The 19,080-nt window shown below is 35.4% G+C and overlaps 1 protein-coding gene across 1 annotated transcript; it reads right to left on the minus strand.

Annotated features, from left to right (window-relative positions):
- Positions 1 to 9,250: 9,250 nt before the first annotated feature.
- LOC110104115 (uncharacterized mitochondrial protein AtMg00810-like) lies at positions 9,251 to 10,405 on the minus strand. The gene has a single exon (XM_020833087.1). It carries the CDS (start codon positions 10,403 to 10,405, stop codon positions 9,251 to 9,253), a length of 1,155 nt encoding a protein of 384 aa, XP_020688746.1.
- Positions 10,406 to 19,080: the final 8,675 nt, after the last annotated feature.

The raw sequence follows: 19,080 nt of genomic DNA on the forward strand, positions 1-19,080 counted from the left end.
CAAAAAATCTCATGGGCAGATCTGGTCTCTGAAGCATCGGACCAGGAGAGAGATAATGGTTAAGAGCCTTTCGTGTTTTTGTGTTGTATTTTTGTCTTTTTCTTTTTTTAGTGTTTTTTTAGTTTCGTTTATTCTTTGAAGTTTTTTTTTTCGTGAAAGTTTTTTGGAAACTCATTCTAAAATGAAAAATATACTTCCTGATTTTTTCTTGAAATCTTTGGTAAGTTGTGTTTGACTTCTCTAAAACAGCCAAAAGAAGGAAACTCATTTATTTTTAACTCTCAATCTCTGTTTTCTAAAAAAGTTTATCCTAGTTTTGATTTAAAATCTTTTTCATCTTTTAAATTGGGTTTTGAAACAAATTTTTTATCTCCCTACGTTTTATTTATCGCATAGGAATCTTTTGCAAGTTTTTGAATCTAACTCATAATTTTCTTAATCAAGCAATTCACTTTGTCACTAAGATTGTTTTTCCTTTTTTTTTAAGAATTAAGAAAGGAATCATATTCAAAAAATTGGACAATGATGCCAAAAATAAAAGATGCGCAAAAATGCCAAATTGAAAATATAGAATATACAATGTGTATCAAAAGATGCGTAGTGCGCCAACCAATTGTTAAGAGGCATAAAATGAGCCCACAAAGTTAATGCTTACCATTCTTGTACTTCTTAAAATCTTAAGAAAATCCTTGATACTTTCGATACTTGAGTTTGAAAATCTTGATTCTTGATTCAAAAATTTATGCATTGATCTTCTATTAGATATATTTTATGGAAGAAGTTTTTGAAAAATTTTTGTCTCTCTAACTTTTTCCTTGATTTAGATCTTGAATCAAAAAATTTTTGCCTTTTTAAAGAACTTGAGTTGGGATTATCAAATTATGAATTTCTAACCTTTTTCTGGACTGTGCGTTGTCAATCCAATTCTACTAAGTTTTTGATTAAAATCAAGAGGTAACTTTCTTATTATAACAATATTTGTTTTTCACTAGATCAGGAAACATTTTTTTTAATCATTTTGCTTTTTGCTTCCTCTCTTTTTGATAATGTCAAAGGGGGAGAACGTATTGTTGAATTTTTGTACTGTTATCGTATTTGTATCTTGTTTTCAAAAAATTAAAAACAATAAAAATATTTTTATTTCCCTTATTTTTTAAAAGTGTTATTCTAGTGAGGGAGAGATTAGGAGAAATTGTTCTTTTTGAAAATTCAAATTGAATTGTTTGCCATCATCAAAAAGGGGGAGATTGTTGCGGATCATGGTTTATGATTTTGATGATAGCAAACATTCCTTATTTCTCTATGATTGCCTTTTGTGCTAACATTTTAGGTCCACACGATCAGAATGTAATTTGGAACCAGCTCAAGATTGGGTAGACTAGGTCTGTGTAAGTTTGCAATCTTTTTCCTTTCTTGAGTGTGTTGTATTTGGTGTGGGATCTGTTGATTTGTAACTTGTAAGATTTCCTGTTGTTCCCTATAAGATTTCTATTTTTGGTAATATCAACCGGGATGATATTTATATAGTCCTGGACGATAAGTCTAAAATCAGAAACCCTAATTAGGGCATCCTCATTAAGGCTGCCGTCATTAATATCATCCTGGACGATAGTCTTAATTCAGAAAGAATCAACCGCCATAATCAGTTTAGGAATTCTTTGTTTTAGGAAATCGGCCATGACGATATTTATATCGTCCGGGCAGATCTAACTCAATTATGCCTAAATTGAGCTGGTATCTTTGGAAAGCATTAATGGTTGATTGATACGATCACATCGGCCGGGACGATCGCCTGATCGACCGGGATGATGTCCTAAATGATCTACATCGGACAACTCGAATTCATGGCGATGATCAGGATAATTGAAATATGTTTTAAACTAATCGGCCTGGACGATCGTGATATCGGCCAGGACGATGTAACCAATTTTCTTCTGATCGTCCAAAATCGTCCCGAGCTAATGAGCTGAATTTGTACTGATCGGCCAGAACGATATGCTTATCGTCCTTGACGATAATGTCAGCAATTTGCATTAATGAGCTAATTTTTAGCTCTTCTATTTAAGCTATGACAAGGCACTTTGTAAGTGTCTTTCGCAGCCATTGTAGCTTCGTTCTTGTGGGGGAAACTTGAAGAGAGAGATTAAAAGGGAGAGAGGAAAGGGTGGAGTTTGAGAGGGAGAAGATCTTGTGAGGGGGAGGAACTCAAGGGAGTGTGGTGGGGGATCCACACGGTTGCTCCGGCGAACTCGCACCTTAGTACCATCGGATTCAAGGCTTGTCTCGAGGTAAGTTCACCAAAGAAGAAGATCTCTTTAGTGTCAAAGAACCTAGCGACTCCACCACACCAGGGAAGGTGGAAGTGATTTTGTAAGGGCTTCTCCGCCTAGCTGTGGGGGCTAAAGGAGAGTCATAATTTTATTGCAATACTTGGAGGGTGCCTCCAAGGAGTGGACGTAAGTCAAGGTTTGAACGAACCACTATAAATCCGGTGTGTTCTTTTCTTATTATTGCTTCCGCATTATTTTATTTCGCATTTGTTTTTCCGTGGTGATTTTGGATTTAGTTTGATCTTTAATTTTAAAGTTTTCCAATTCATCTCTCTGTTGGTTAGCTTGGGCCAGTTCTATAGGGCTTAACATCCCTAACTAACTCTCATTATATATCTGTATGGGCCTCGGCATCGTGATATTGGTACATATGTGACATTTATAGATGCTACGTGGGTCAAATAATAAACCATGTTTGATCCTGATCCTTCTATGTGAGTAGATAGGAGTCGATATAGCTCGAACTATTGAACAAATATACGATTGCGACACTAACTAGAATATTTTTTTTATAGTTCATGTTAGGACTTCAAGATCAATAACAAGAGAAATTCATTAATAAAAGCATACAGTCAAAGAACCCGGTCCTTTTTCAACAAGTGGACAAAGTCAACAAGGTTCGATAAATAAAATATAATGACCCCAAATAACCTGATGATGGCTTCACTGAACATATTTTTCAATTGGATGGGTTAATTCTAAGTATTCAAATGACTTCCAAGTTCCAAACAAATACCCAAAATTCAAAAATTCAAAAAAAAAATGAAAAAAAAAAAAAAAATTAAAATTGAAATAAACCCATCAAATGCTAAAAGTTAAATCTATCCACCCTCCGCAACAGATTGCCATGGTGGACCATCCATAAATCTCTTTAGCTCAAAAAAACTAATGTCTGATCAAGAATATTAGTAGGATTGTTTATCAAATAGTCTCTTGCTAATATGGACGTAGCACGTGTCCTCTAGCCGGTGATTTTGACACCAAATGATGCCACAGGTAAATGGTTATGATCAAAGACCTTTGAATCGAGTGGTTTTCTATCAAATATTACCACTACATTACGATTATGGTTAGTGCCCGTATACTCCCCAATGGCATCAAATTCTTGAGAAATGAATCAGTATGATATAATCGATAATGCACAATGCCCTTTGTTAACTAAGGTGGATTTAAAATTTTCCCCTTAGATAAATACATGCCCCATATCTACAAGGTACCCTTGCATGACATAACCCATGACTGTCGATTAGGATCATTCTATCAAGTTGGCTCGACAATCTCATCTGACTAAGTAGATCAAGGATTGCGATAGCTCGGGATGATAAAACCATGGGATCTTTATTGGGTACATCATCCATTCTCCCACCACCCGCTTTGAGTGCAAGATGGTGACATTTCCAATTTTAAATATCAACACTTCAAATACATATGCCCATGCTGCTACTATATGCCAGATAACATGTATCTCTATGTATCTGATTATCAACTAGCTGTAATTGAAAGTTCTCTCTTGTTACTAGGAAGGGTAATTAACTATAGGGGCTTGTGCCTATAGGAAACCAAAACTAAGATCATAAAGTCCTCACAAAATGAGGGTGAAATTTTTGGGTAGTGTCTTATCTACAAATCCGAATGTCTTCCCAAAATTTACCCATAACTTAGTCTGTTAAAACTACCCTGAAAAAGCAATAGGGAGGTCGGGGAACAAAATTTTAGAGCCCACATTGAAATATCTTCATTTGCTTTAAAAGATGAAAAAAAATCCCTTAGCCAATCATGATGGGACATGTATCTAGGACAAACAATAACATTATATATGTGATTTGTGTATGCATGTATATATTTTCTTACTTTTACTTCACTATAAGAAATTGGCAAATTTTCGTCAGAAAAATATAGCTCCGGCACATTTCTGATGAAAAAAAAAACTCCAGTAAAACATACATTAAAAAATACTAGTAGACATAGGGAGAGAGGAAATTTTTTTAAAACAATTTATTATTTTAAAAACAATTTAAATTAATTTATCTTTTTAATACAAAATTTAAATATAAATTATTAAAATTAGTTCAATTAATTTCATAATATTAATTTTTATAATAATTTATTTATTTTTTAAACTATCTAAAATAATTTATCATTTAAATTTTATCGAAGAAATTTTGCTAGAAAATCTATTGGAATTTCTCACGAAAATTAGTTATTTTTCTGTAGTGTTTTTTCTTTGTATAACTTTTATGTAGCCCTTAAAATCATATAAATAAGGGGTGATGATTAACAACTTGTGGGCTTTTTTCTCTTGTATTTTATTTATTAATATAATGAAAACTCTATTTGTTTGAGACCATTTAGTCATTTATAAGCATTTTCCTAATCTCTCTCTCTCTCTCTCTCTCTCTCTCTCTCTCACTCTCTCACACACACACACACACATGCTTGCTCTTTCTTTTCAACTTTACTCTCTCTTCTCCTTTGTCACATAGGTTATACCTGCTTGTTCTCCTAGTCGGCCTACTAGTAAGGTCATGTATCATCCATAGACAAATTTGAATTTAACAAATTTTTTATAATTTTTAAAATTATTTAATTTAACAAGTGAAAAAAGCACTTTTCATAAAGTGATGAAGGTAGCTCTTTGGGGTTCTTCATAACCTTTATAAAAAACTTTTAAGTCCATTTAGATGCAAGCATAGCTTTTATTTATATACTCAAACTTTTAAAGGAAAGCTCATCGGCCAACCCTTCTGCGTAGGGTATTATATTTTAAATGCCAACTCATATTCATTATAGTGTTAATAGCTAGTCCTTCTTGCTTACATGTAAATGCTATCATTTCTATACAATGTAAGTTAATATCATAAGTCAACATCATTTATGAAATGTAGAAATGTATAAATAGAGGAACATTTATCGAGTTTGTACACTATGCATTTATTTCAAAAAATTATATCTTTTAATTTAACATGTGAAAATTTAATATGTTACTGTCAAAATGTTCATATTGATGAGATATATAACATACAAAAAGTTATACGGTGAAAGTTCTATGAATACAAACTTAATATAAAAAATGCAAAATTATTGAAATCAAATATAGGATAATTATTCCTTACAACAAGAAAGAAATTATGCCAACAAGACTAAGTGGCAAAAATTGCACCGCGACCTCTAAAACCTAACTGTTCATTTCTCTCTCCTCAAAATTTCTCTCAAATTTCCTCAACCCATTGTTTGTTGTCGAATGCATTAAGGTAAAGAGAGGATTTTAATAAAGCATTATACTAGAATTAGATATTTAGGATATTTATAATAAAATTAAATTAAAATATTAATATAACTATTTAATATAATCAATTTTTAAATATAAATTCATATAAATAATTTTGGGACTTTAAAACTATAGAAAATATCCATTAAATAAATTATTTTATTTAAAAAATATTAGTGAAATCTACTTGCAAATAAGACACTTGACTATCCCTAAATCCTCACTTATATCAATTGATGTAAATTTCTTAAGAATTTGCACAATTTTCCAAAAATTAAAAAAAAAAATATTTGTGTAATTAAAATACTAAAATATAAATGTTATGGTGAAGACCATTTTCAAATTTTGCTTAAAATGACTCTATAAAAAAAATATTTCCTTGGGTCAAAATACAAGCTATTACAGCTCACCATTACTTGGATAAACTCTCTTTTCAATCAAGGTCGCAGTGGACCAAAGAGGTCCATACTCCACATGTTGAATGGTGATGGATTTTAAAAGGTTGCTTCTGAGACAGTTGTTATATGCATGCAAATTTCTCGCATTTGAAGCACCTCTTTAATAATCAATCTACATTTCTATTATTATTGATATTATATGAATTTTATTTCAAATTATCTCTTCCTTTTTTTTGGTTTTTTTTTTTTTTTTTTTTTGAAAAATTTTTGGGATTAGCCCGTATATTGATCAGATGGAAATTAAAAGAAAAGCAAATACAACTCTAAAGATTTACAAGTAAATGAAAAGCCGTAATAAAAAAATAGAAATGGCCAAAAACCCAAATTGTCTTAGATGGGCTCAAGACATATCACGAACTGGTAGAAGGCAGAATAACCATTAAAGCAGGGACTGCTCATAGCCAACGAAATAATGGGTTCCCGGTTGCCATCAGAATGCCATAGACGGTCCAACAGGGTGCAAAATGCCAGGCCAATTGCTGTAGGGAGACGCAAGCGGAAACTGAGGCCATCTAGGGAAAAATGGCCAGCAGTCAATTCGGCTCATCATTGCCAAGAGACATTCCAAAAACCATCCCGATTGTATAATTGGCGAGAGAAGCAGTGAGGAAAGTTATTGCTTAACTTTTTAGCATTCTTCCATCTTCTAGCCTTAGACAAAATCGCCGAGGTAACCAAGTGATAAAAAGCATTAGAAGAACTATGTTTCCTCAAGAATCTTCTATCATTTCTTTCTTTCCAAATGAAGTAAACCAAAAAGCAAGTAACAAAAAAATAGAAATTCTTATCATGAGAGGTAAACCATTGGGCTCCATCAAAATACCCAAAAAGCTTAAGCAAATTAGCTCTTAAAAGAAATTCCTAGACTTCCGGAATAAGAAGGCTCAATATCTAAAAAGAAAATTCACATTGAAAAAAAAGGTGATTGATGCTTTCATCCTCTATAGAACATAAAGGGTAGTTGGGAGAAATAATAATATTTCTTTTCACAAGCACCTCCACAGATTTGAGACCTCCAATCATAACTAACCAGGCATATGTAGAGAATCGAAGGGCAGTACGCTTGTGCCATATGAATTTATGCCAGCTAATCTTAGTAAATTCAGAAAAGAAAAGCATTTTAAAAGTTTTAAAGCTAAGCACACCCTCACCCATCTAGGAAATATTAGAGGAGCTATCAGAGATAGGGACAGAGGAGATTGCATGGGTAACATGAGAGGAAATATCCTCCTTTAACTACCATTTTCCATCAAAAATATATTCTTTAACCCCGATGTACCCAGAGGGAAGGTGGGAAGAGATACTCTCTAATAATAGTCCATTCAGCCATGGGTCCCAGGTCATAGAAGGGCAACTATGAGATTTAATCACATGGAAGCTGATCAAGTGTTTAATATGGGCTGCAATTGAGCAAATGAATTTCTAGAATTTTGAAGCAGTCGATGGAGGGGGTTTGTAAGGTGAAATATATTTGTATCTAAGCCAAGAAAAGACTAGAGACCTGTTGCTATAAAATCTCCAAATGAAGTTGCAACCATGGCCAAAACTTTGAGGCTGTATGTCAGCAATGCCTAAACCCCCAAAGCAGGTGGGAATGCAGGTCTTATGCCAAGCCTTTTTTTGGTTGTGAGATACTCCATGTATGGTTCTATGTGGTTCATCAGAATATCAACATTTAAATGCATAGCTTTTTCTTTTTAAATTTTTGGCTAGGCCATCTTTATGGTAGGTCACCCATCTAGAATACTCTACTTTGACAGCTGGTATGTGAGTTAATTTTGCTCCCTCTGGATATATATTATTCTAAAGCATGAGAATTTTTGATATCAGCATATACATTGAGGAGATGTTTCAGCAACACCTTATGCTTTGTAATACTCGTAGTTCTAACCTTAAGTAGTTAATGTAATCTTGAATAAATGGTTATTTACTATTGATTATGTTAGTAATTTTGAATCTTGCAAAGTTTTGTTAACCTTATATAAGCCAAGGATTTGGAAAGGGGAAAGAAAAAATGTAAGTCACCATAGGTAAAAGGAGGGCACTATGGTGTTAGGAATGGTGCTAGCTAGTAGGACTTCACATTCTCAATTAAGAATAATTAGCAAAATTTGGAATATTTCGCAAGAGCGTAGCATCAGTAGGATGGTGAGCACTATGGAGAGAAACCAAAATTTGTGTTTTTAATATAAAATATCTTAATACATATTTTAAACCCATTTCACCCCAACCATGAGAAGAGAGGAGGAGAAGTAGTGGAAAGGGAGGAAAGAAAGTGAACGGATTTAGAAGCTAAAGCTTAGGTTTCATCTCTTAGGCCAGTTAGGGATTTTGTATAGCACACGGTAGACTTCTAAAATCTTATCTCTAATTTTAATTCAAGTAATTTTATAAAGACATGGCTAAAAATATATTTTCTCAAATTTTATGTTGCTGCGAAAATGCAAACCCCTAAAAAATACAGAACTCATATGAAACCATTGCAATACAGAGATCAGACTACGAGAGTATAGGTATAATCGTATGGCCATATAAAGGAAAAAAAAAATTGCAATACTTTAACAGAAAAACTAAATAATCTTAAAAAATGTAAAGCCCTAAGAAATTGAAATAAAAACTGGGAAAAAAAATGAAGCCCTAACCTAACTACTTCAATACAAAAACCAAAATCATGATGAAGTGACTTATGAATGTCAGACTGAGGTTCACTAAGCAAAAAAAAAAAAAAAACTAAAAGAAATGAAAACTGAGTCACATGAGATAGGGAGAGCATCGAGCTGGAGGATACAAGAGATTTGAGAGAAACCTTAAACATACGAAGGCATATACGTACGTTAAGCTGAGAGAAGATACACGTAGAAATGAATAGTGAAGGTTAAGTAGACCAGACATATTATGCTTGCCGTAAATTCAACCGTGAGGGTCATTCCGAGTCATAAACAGGTCATAAGGTTGACCCAAAACATACTCAAAATTTGAAAGTGAAAGCTCCGGAGAAGGAGAACAAGAAAAGGAAAATGACAAGAACGGGAAACTAGAGCAAAGAAAAGATGAAAGTATATTATCCACTTGTAAGATAGTACAGCCTTTATTATATAGACATCATAAGTAGCCTAAGTACCAATAAACAGATTACACATATATAGAAAGTAACAAAGTAAATAAGTAAATAACTATTTATCTAATATCCCCCCTCAAGTTGTTGTCTCCAGCGGTTGAACCAGCTTGTGAGCAAGAAATTTGAACCGTGGAGCAGGTAACGGCTTGGTGAGTAAATCAGCCAGTTGATCCTTAGTAGGTATGTGATGAATCTGGGTGGTTTTGTCTTTAATGCAGGTACGAATGTAGTGACAGTCGACCTCAATGTGTTTGGTTCGAGCATGAAACACAGGGTTGTTTGCTAAGGCGATAGCAAAAGTATTGTCGCAAAATAGAGGAGTGGATTCGTGATGAGAACAATTTAATTCTTGTAGCAGTCGCCAGATCCACGTTATTTCTGCTGCCGCGGAAGCAAGAGCTCGGTATTCAGCTTTGGTGGAGGACCGAGCCACAGTGTTTTGTTTCTTTGTACACCAGGATATGAGAGACGAACCGAGAAAGTTACAGTAACCCGTTATTGATTTCTGATCCTTTGTATCACCTGCCCAATCGGAGTCGGAGTAGGACTGAAGAACCGATTTGTCCCGAAACAGAGGAAGACCAATGTGCAACGTGCCTTGGATGTACCGTAAGAGGCATTTGAGAGCTTCAAAATGTAAAATTGTCGGATTCTGCATGTGTTGGCAAACCTTGTTGACGGTGTAAGTGATGTCCGGCCGAGTTAGAGTTAGATATTGAAGACATCCGGCGAGTTGGCGATAGAAAGTAGGATTGGAATAAGAAGCAGTTAGACCTTTGATAGAAGATTTTAAATAAGAAGGAGTAGAAACCGGGTTACAATTTGTCATACCTGCACGAGTGAGAATACTTTGAGCAAAACGACTTTGAGATAGATGAAGACCGTAAGAAGTAGGTGTGACTTGGATGCCCATGAACTGAGACAATGAGCCTAGATCTCTCATTGTGAAAGTTGCGTGCAGATTATCGATGAGCTTCTTGAGAGCTTTGGAGCAAGAACCGGTAAGGATGATGTCATCAACATAGACCAAGAAAAACATTTGGACACCATTGTGGTTGTAAAGAAGAAGAGAAGGATCTGATGAACTGAGTTTAAAACCGAGTGATTGAAGATGTCCGGTGAGAGTGGCGAACCACTCTCGAGGAGATTGCTTAAGCCCGTAAATAGCTTTTTTGAGCCGACAAACATGCGTTGGTTTGGTCTGATCAATGAATCCAATAGGTTGTTTCATATAGACCGTGTGACTAAGAGTGCCATGAAGAAACGCGTTGGAAACGTCGAGCTGATGAAGTGGCCATTGACGATGTAGAGCAATGACAATAAGTATCCGAACTGTTGGAATTTTTGCCACTGGGCTAAATGTTTCTACGTAATCGATACCCTATTCTTGATTAAAGCCTTGAGCGACGAGTCGGGCCTTGTACCAAGCAACGGAGCCATCGGAAAGGTATTTGGTACAAAAAATCCATTTGCATCCCAGAACGTTTTGTGAGGAGTTCGGTGGAACAAGATCCCAGGTGTTTTGAGATTGAAGAGCCTTAAATTCTTGCTGCATTGCGTGCTGCCAATGTATGGATTTAACTGCCTCTTTATAACATTGAGGATCAGTATTATCAGTAGTATGAAGAAGACTAAAGATGTGCTTTGGCTTAGAATGCCCTGTTTTGGACCTTGTCAACATTTTGTGACCAGGATAATTAGTGTCTATCGGATTGGATAAAACCGGAACATTGTCAGTTGGAGGAAGATGCATTGGCAGAGCGTTGTTGACAGCAGGAGACAGAGTGATATGATTGCGAACCGTGCTTGAAGGATGAGAAGATTCAGGTACAGTGGTGTTTCTTGAGCAAATTGGCACGAGAAGTAACGGAGGTAGAGAACCTGTAGTTGGTGAGGAACAATTTATTTTAGAGTTAGAGGAGTAAGGAAATATACCTTCGTAGAACAGAACATGCCGAGAGTTGTAGACTTGTCCCGTCTTCGGATCGAGACATCGATATCCTTTCTAAGCAGAGGCATAACCGATAAACGTACAAGCAATGGAGAGCGGAGAAAGTTTATTAGTGTTGTAGGGTCGAAGCCAAGGGTAGCATAAGCACCCGAAAACCTTTAAGTGATTGTAAACAGGTGGTCTCTGAAAAAGAATGTGATAAGGAGATTTGTTCTTGAGAGAGCGAGAAGGCAAACAGTTTATGAGGTAAGCGGCGGTGTGAAGAGCTTCAAACCATAACGATTGTGGGAGATGAGCATCGATAAAAAGACTGCGCATAGTTTCTAGTAGGTGCCGATGCTTTCTCTCAGCAACACCGTTTTGAGCCGGCGTGTGAGGATAAGTAAATTGATGGAGAATGCCAGCGTTCGTAAAGAAGGATTTGAATTTATTATTTATGAACTCACCTCTGCCGTCAGAGCGAAACACTTTATAATTGTTTTATTAAATTGAGTTTTAATCATACGGTAAAGTTCAAAAAATTTATCAAACTCTTCTGATTTTTGAACGAGCGGAAAAATCCAACAATATTTTGAGTAGTCGTCAATAAAAGAAACGTAGTATTTGTAACCTTGTGCAGACAACGTGGGTGAAGGCCCCCAAACATCGGAATGAACCAGATCAAAACTAGCATTAGAAACAGAAATAGACGATTGAAATGGTAAACGACGGCTCTTGGCCAGATTACAAGTTTCACAGTGATTCTTAATTAATCTGTTACAAATTGCAGGAAAACTTTTGCTAATAGTTTGAATCGTCTGAGAAGCCAGATGTCCAAGACGCCGGTGCCATAAGTTCGGTACTTCTTGAGCTGAAAACAAAGCAAGATTAGTGGTAGAGGAAGATGAACGGATTGGATAGAGCCCATTAAGGCAAGGACCTTTAAGCAGAATGTGACCCGTCTTCGAGTCCTGGATTTAAAAATTATCAGCAGAAAACTTGACCGAACAATTATTATCTTTGGTTAGCCGATAAATGGAAAGAAGATTGAAAGAAAGATTGGGAACATGAAGAAGGTGATTAAGTTGAAGATTACCTGTAGGTGTAGGAAGGATACCTTTTCCAGTGTGTTGGATCGGCAGTTGGTAACCATTGCTGATAGTAATATGTTGATTTCCGGTATAAGATCGACCGGATTGAAGATTGGTTTGATCCGATGTTAAGTGATTTGATGCACCGCTATCAAGAAACCAATCCGTGGTGTTACTGTTGGCGTCGGACTGAGTAAAGAGCGCAGTCTTGATCGATTCTTCGGTGTATGAAGGATCATTACGATACCAACATTTTATGGCTGAGTGCCCCATTTTTGTACAAAATTGACAGATAATGCTGCTGGAAGTGTTCTTGTCCGAGCGAGTGCGACCACGATTAGAGTTTCTACCTCTACTGGTATTGTTCCGTCCGCGACCTCTTCCGCGGTACGCAGTTAAAGCTATGGCAGGATCATTGATATGAAGGTTTTGAAGCGCGGTGGCAGTTTCTTGAGCAATATTAAATTCTTCGCTGCAGAGCAAGGTGTACAAGTCGTCGAGACTAAGGGGTTGAAGATTCGTGCGAATGGACGTTTTGAAAGACTGATATTGAGCCGGGAGACCGTTGAGAGTGTAAAAAATGACTTCCTCGGGATCTAAAGGAGAACCCGTAGCAGCAATAGCATCAACTACAGATTTAACAGCAAGAAGATACTGGGACATAGTTTGATTTTTCATAGATAAGTGGTGAAGTTTGTTGCGCAATTGGATGGTGCGAGAGCGAGTATTGGATTGTAAGCGGCGAGCTATAGTATCCCAAATGTCAGCACAATGATCCAACGAAAGAACATAAGGAAGAATGGTGGGAGAAATAACATAATAAAGGGAGGCGGCCAGATTTTGATCAAGATGATTCCAGGTTTGGAATGATAATTCGGTTTCGGAAATGGGGCTTGACGGGTGAGGGCAAATGCAGCTCCCATCAAGAAACCCTTCAAACCCATTGGCTTTGAAGAGCTTGAAGATTTGAGACCGCCAGATAGGAAAATTCTCAGCGGTGAGTGTAAGCGAGATACCTTTGATGTTAGTCATAAAAAATTTTAGCTGTTGATGCATGAGCTGCGCATTAGAAGAACCGTCGGAGCTTTGCCGAGAGTCAGAAATGACCGTGGTGGAGGAGGAATTGGTTGCCATGGCAACCAGAAAAAAATGATAAACAAGAAGAAGACAGGATCAGCTTGTGTCCTGCTCTGATACCATGAAAGCTCCGGAGAAGGAGAACAAGAAAAGGAAAATGACAAGAACGGGAAACCAGAGCAAAGAAAAGATGAAAGTATATTATCCACTTGTAAGATAGTACAGCCTTTATTATATAGACATAAGTAGCCTAAGTACCAATAAACAGATTACACGTATATAGAAAGCAACAAAGTAAATAAGTAAATAACTATTTATCTAATAGAAAGAAGTTAGGATTGGGGACCCGAACTCAGCCCATTTTTCATATGGGTTTACGTCCCTGACCTTAAAAATTTTGGATCAGGTTCGAGTCGAGTTTTCATGTCATCTCCGAAACGAGTTGTCGCGTTGTGTCAATTTTTGACACCCCTAATTAAAACTAATTTCTCGACAATAGTTTTTTTTTATACACTAGAACTAATAAACTATAAGATTTTCAATAAAATACAATGTAGAAAAAACAAAACTTTTCATTTCATTCAAATTAATCATTTGCATTAGTCCAAACTATATGTGATAATGAAAACAAAAATAAATATTGGATTATCAAAAGAATACCTCAAACTACACTAGCATTTGGAAACTATGAGCTAATCAACTCTTTCTCAATTGGTTCTTTCACTGTCCATGAAAGAGAAAATACTTCACAAAATAAGTAACGAAATGGGCAATCGCAAAAATTCTTTTATAGAAATCAACATCCGTATTTGCACTCTACAAATAAAACGTTTAACTAATATTTATATAATGATAAAAAATAAATTTAAAATTAGATAATATTTACTTAATCATATTTTTTACACTATCAAAAGGATAATATAGGTATAACTTAAACTTGAACATGAATTATAAATAACCTTTCTGAAATTTTCACTTAAACTTGAACATTCTAGATATTAACATGTACTTTCGCAGAAGCATCGAAGTTTACTTACTAATAAAAAATCATTTGTAGTTGAACTTGTTTCATATAAATATTTAATTTATGATATGAACATGCCACGATATTTGATTATAACTCCACTTTAACTTGTGCAAGAAAATCTAGCTCGGTTCCCATTATAACTCTACTTTCACCTATAACACCTTTGAACCTCCAACACCTATATAAGGAAGATGGGATCAAAATAGAAATATAACCATGGTTTTAAAAACTGGATCAGAACATCTGGTTCAAGTAGTTAAATTGTGAACTGGCTGGTCAACCGGTTTAGTTATTATTTGTAGCTGGATTCGTATCAAATCGGGTAAAACCACTAGATCGGCTGGTAAGATTGCTAAAGCAGAAAAATGGCTCCCATTCATTGGAGCCGTGAGCTTCAAAATAAATTAAATCTCAGCTCGGTATCCCTTAAGTGGCCATTTCAATTTTGCTCATATTCTTGTTACTTCATCTCTGCTCGACATTCCTTCTTCATTCATGGGCTCGAAAATCGACTACTAGCCTACAATCAGGACAAAGCTCCTCCCCAGCGTAGGGAGTGTTCCTGTCCGGCATCACTCCACTTCCTCTTCTTCGAAGTACAAAGTTTAAACGGTGGGATGTAAGTTTTTTTTTTATTATTATTATTTTTAATTTTTTTGTTATTTTTTTATGATTATATGGTAGATTGAATGCATATAGATAAAACTTTGAAGTCATTTTTTTTTTTTACCATTTTCCATCCCTGAAAATTGATTATATAATCGAAAAATAACAGAAATCAATCTCAGTTGAAATTTTATGTTTTTTCCTTCATTTTGACTTATTTAAACTATAGTGGAGCCCCTAGTAATTTATCTATGCTTTTTTAAGATTAATAACCAACGTGAGGTAGCCATTTGTGACATTTTTTTTTTGAGAAAGCAATAATTGCATTAAAGCTAAAAAACAAGCAAACCAACTAAAACACGTTACCTACCGATTCCTCCTTCAACATTTCTATAAATGAAGGAGGAACCTTATTGAGTTCTAAATCATCCAAACAAAAAAAACCAAAAATGGCATAGTTAACACATAAGTCCGCTAATTTATTATCACTCCTATCTATACAATTAAAAATCACATAACTAAAATCATTAATAAAAGAAAATTCTTCAATTTCATTCTCATCTTTTTTATATGAATTTTGAATTTACTTGATAACATTTGCATTGTCTCCTTCAATCATGATTCCTTTATATTCCATCATCCAATCTTTTATCATCTCTTTAATAGGCTTCATAGCAAGGTGCTCCAAATAAGCACTATCCCAATGTTCACATGTTTTACCAAAAGCCAAAAGGAACCTCCCTTTGTAATCTCTAAAAACACCACCAACCCCACCTTTATAGGAAGATAACAATGGTGCATCAACATTCACTTTGATCCAATCAGGTGGAGGAGGATGCCAAACTTTATCCAACAGCAAGCGCTGATTGGCATCCAACCATCCCGAAGTGTTCCATTCCAAAGCTTTGTGTACAGCTGCATAATTGACAGCTTCAGAAGCTATGAAAACTGCAGATCTTTCGGTTTTCCCATGGATAAGTTCATTCCTCCCTTTCCAAGTAAAATAAACAATGTTCCAGAAGATGTTTAACATAAAAGGATTTATAATCCTCATCCAATTCCAACGGTCTTCAAAGCAAAAAATAATTGGTATTATGAGCCCCCATTGATTTAGAACCAAAATAATCTCATTCAGCTTCTTGCAGCTCACTGTCAAATGCTTTGTATCTTCTACTTCATTGCAGCCCCTTGGACACCAGCTGTTTGATTGCAATCTTCTGTGCGATAGGAAACTGAAAGTTGGTAAAGAGTTATTTAATAACCTCCAACCTCCACCAAAATGTTTCCACCCTTGCATTCAGCTTTTCTTTCTTCAAACACCTCCAATACTTGTAATCTTCAAAAAAAAAAAAAAAAATTCCGCCAAACTAGCCATTGCTGAAATTGACTATCCCGATAATCCTTGAATAAGCTCCAACTCATCTTCTTGATAGTTTGAAAAAAATTGAACTTTACAAACCCTCTCCATTACCACATCTCCAAAATATTTCTTCACCTCAGCTACATTCCAAATTCCTTCCAAAATTAAATCATTCACGGTTCCCATATTGCAATCTCTATTCACCACAAAAGTTGGCCACACGTTAAGGCTCTTGTCCATGATCCATATATCATTAAAGATATCAATTGACTCCCCATTTGCTGTCTTCCATATCACTATCTTTTTAAGACACCTACCTCCATCCTTGATTAATTTCCAAGCCGGCGAACCAGATTTCTTTCAAGTAGTTTGATCGCAGATTTTACCATATTTCGGATAAAGACATTTGTGCAACATAAATTCTTTGTCTTGAACATATTTTCATGCAAGCTTTGCTCTTAAAGGACCTATTTTGGTATAACATGAGTGCAACCCATGGCCACCACTCTCCAAAGGTTTACACATATTATTCCAACTCATATAATGAAGTCCTAGGCCTCCATTCATCTTTCTCCAAATAAAGTTTCTACATAGCTTATCAACCTCATTTAGATTAATTTTTGGAATCAAAGAATGAGTAGACTAGAACGATGGGTATGACAGCAATACAGTCTTGACAAGTGTGATCTTCCCCGCTAAAGAAATGAACTTGGCACCCCAAGTGTTTAACAAATTGGAAATCCATTTTCCTTAGTCTTCTCAAAGCCACCTTAACTCCAAGATAGTAAAATTCTTTGACTGATTTGAATGCCATGATGTGTGAAATATCCTTCCTTTTCCTTCTTCTCACCATTTTACCAAATAAAATAACTGATTTGCTTTTATTAATTTTATGGCCAGTCCATCCGAAGAATTCCTTCAAAATGCGTTTGATCTTCTTGACACTTGTTGCCTTAGCATCCGAGAATATTATTATATCATCGGCATAAAGCAAATGGGTGATCTTTGGGCCATTTGTGCTGACCTTTATGACAATTGATTCATCTTCCAAAATAGCATTAGACAATAATTGATAGCAAAGAATAAACATAAATAGTGATAATGGGCATCCCTGCCGAAATCCACACTTAGCCTTTATCCAATCAGTTTGATTCCCATTAATCAACAATAAAAATGAGGGATTCATAACACAATCCATGATTAGTTTAGAGAAAAAAATAGGAAATCTGAAGTACTCCAAAGACTTGTTTAGAGCTGACCAACCCATGGAGTCATATGCTTGCTCCATGTCTATTTTGAAAGAAACTAACCCATTAGAAGACTTAGAATTTCTAAACTTATGATAAATTTCTTGAGCTATAAGAATATTATCTGAAATTGATCTTCCTTTTAAGAAAGCCACTTGCTCATTAGAGATTAATTTTGGTATTATGCAAGACATGTTATTCATCAAAACTTTGGCCACTATCTTGTCAATCGTTTTGCACAAACTTATAGGTCTATAATTGGATGGAGTTAAAGGATTACTTACTTTAGGAATCAGCACAATGATAGTTTCTTTCCAACTCTCACTCATAACAGCTGATGTGAAAAACTGGTTCAAAGCATTCTAAACATCATATTTTATAAAAGACCAGTATCTTTTGAAAAAAGGAGTATGATATGTCATCATTACCCGGAGCAATGAATCCCACATATTCTTTTATCACCTTGTCCACTTCATCAACTGAGAAACTTTTATTCAAGAAGATTTTGTCCTCCTCATCCAGAATTCTTCTCGGTTTTGGCCACCCGTCCAGAGAACAAGTTTTTTCTCCCTATTTTCCATTAAAGAAACTTAGCAAAACATTCTCAATATGATGTTGTCCCTCCACAATCCCTCCATGTTCATTCTTTATGCTATAAATAAAATTGGAGTTCCTGTCTCTACCAAGTGTTGAGGCGAAGTAAAGTTGAATTAAGCTCATTGATTTTGTTCTTCAAGCACCAAATGTCTTCAATTGAGAGAAATCCATCCTCTGGTTCTTTTAGTTGTAATTGTAAAATTTCTTGCTTCAATACTTCTTTTTGTTGATTCAAGTCTGTCAATTTTGCTCTACTCCAAAAAAATAGAGACCTTAAAACCCTTTTCATTTTCTGATTGAGAATTTGATATGAGCTTCCACTAGTTTTCATGCCCCAAGCCTTTCTCACCATAGCTGCCGAATCCGGAAAAGAAGACCAAATTTCTTCAAATTTAGTAGTTCTTTTAATTGAATTATAAATTTCGAAGATATTCAGCATAATGGGGCAGTGATCCAAGCTATTCTGGGAAGGTGTTTAACCACTAAACCATGATAAGAATTAATGGCCCAAGAGTTCACAAAGCATATGTCTAGCTTTTCTAGGATCCGGTCATTACCTGATTGGTTGTTACACGAAGTAAATTTCGTCCCAACATAATTTACCTCATGGAGGTCATTGCATGTGAGAAATTTCTTCATCTCTTTAGGACCCAAAGGAAAGGTGAATCTTCTACCACCCCTTTTGTCTTCCTTGGAAAGTAGACAGTTGAAGTCACCACCTATTACCATAGGAAACTCAACATTAACATAAGCTTCCAACCTTTCCCAAAGATATCTTCTATTGTAAACATTTTTGTTGCCATAAATAGTAGCTATTCTCCATTTGCCTTTGTTAGCCACTTCCAAATCTCCAATGATATATTGGGAAGAGAATTCTAGAATAATGAAAGATGCTAAACTGCTTCTCCAACTTACCATAATACCCCCAGACAACCCTTCCGAAGGGACATGAAAATGGTCCCAACCAAAAC

This window comes from Dendrobium catenatum, unplaced genomic scaffold (genome assembly GCF_001605985.2).
Source record: "Dendrobium catenatum unplaced genomic scaffold, ASM160598v2 fragScaff_scaffold_166, whole genome shotgun sequence".
Classification (NCBI taxonomy): Eukaryota; Viridiplantae; Streptophyta; class Magnoliopsida; order Asparagales; family Orchidaceae; genus Dendrobium; species Dendrobium catenatum.

What these genes read in the sequence shown, in the direction of transcription:
- LOC110104115 (XM_020833087.1), bottom strand. Translation starts at nt 10,405, where the DNA reads ATGAAACAACCTATTGGATTCATTGATCAGACCAAACCAACGCATGTT.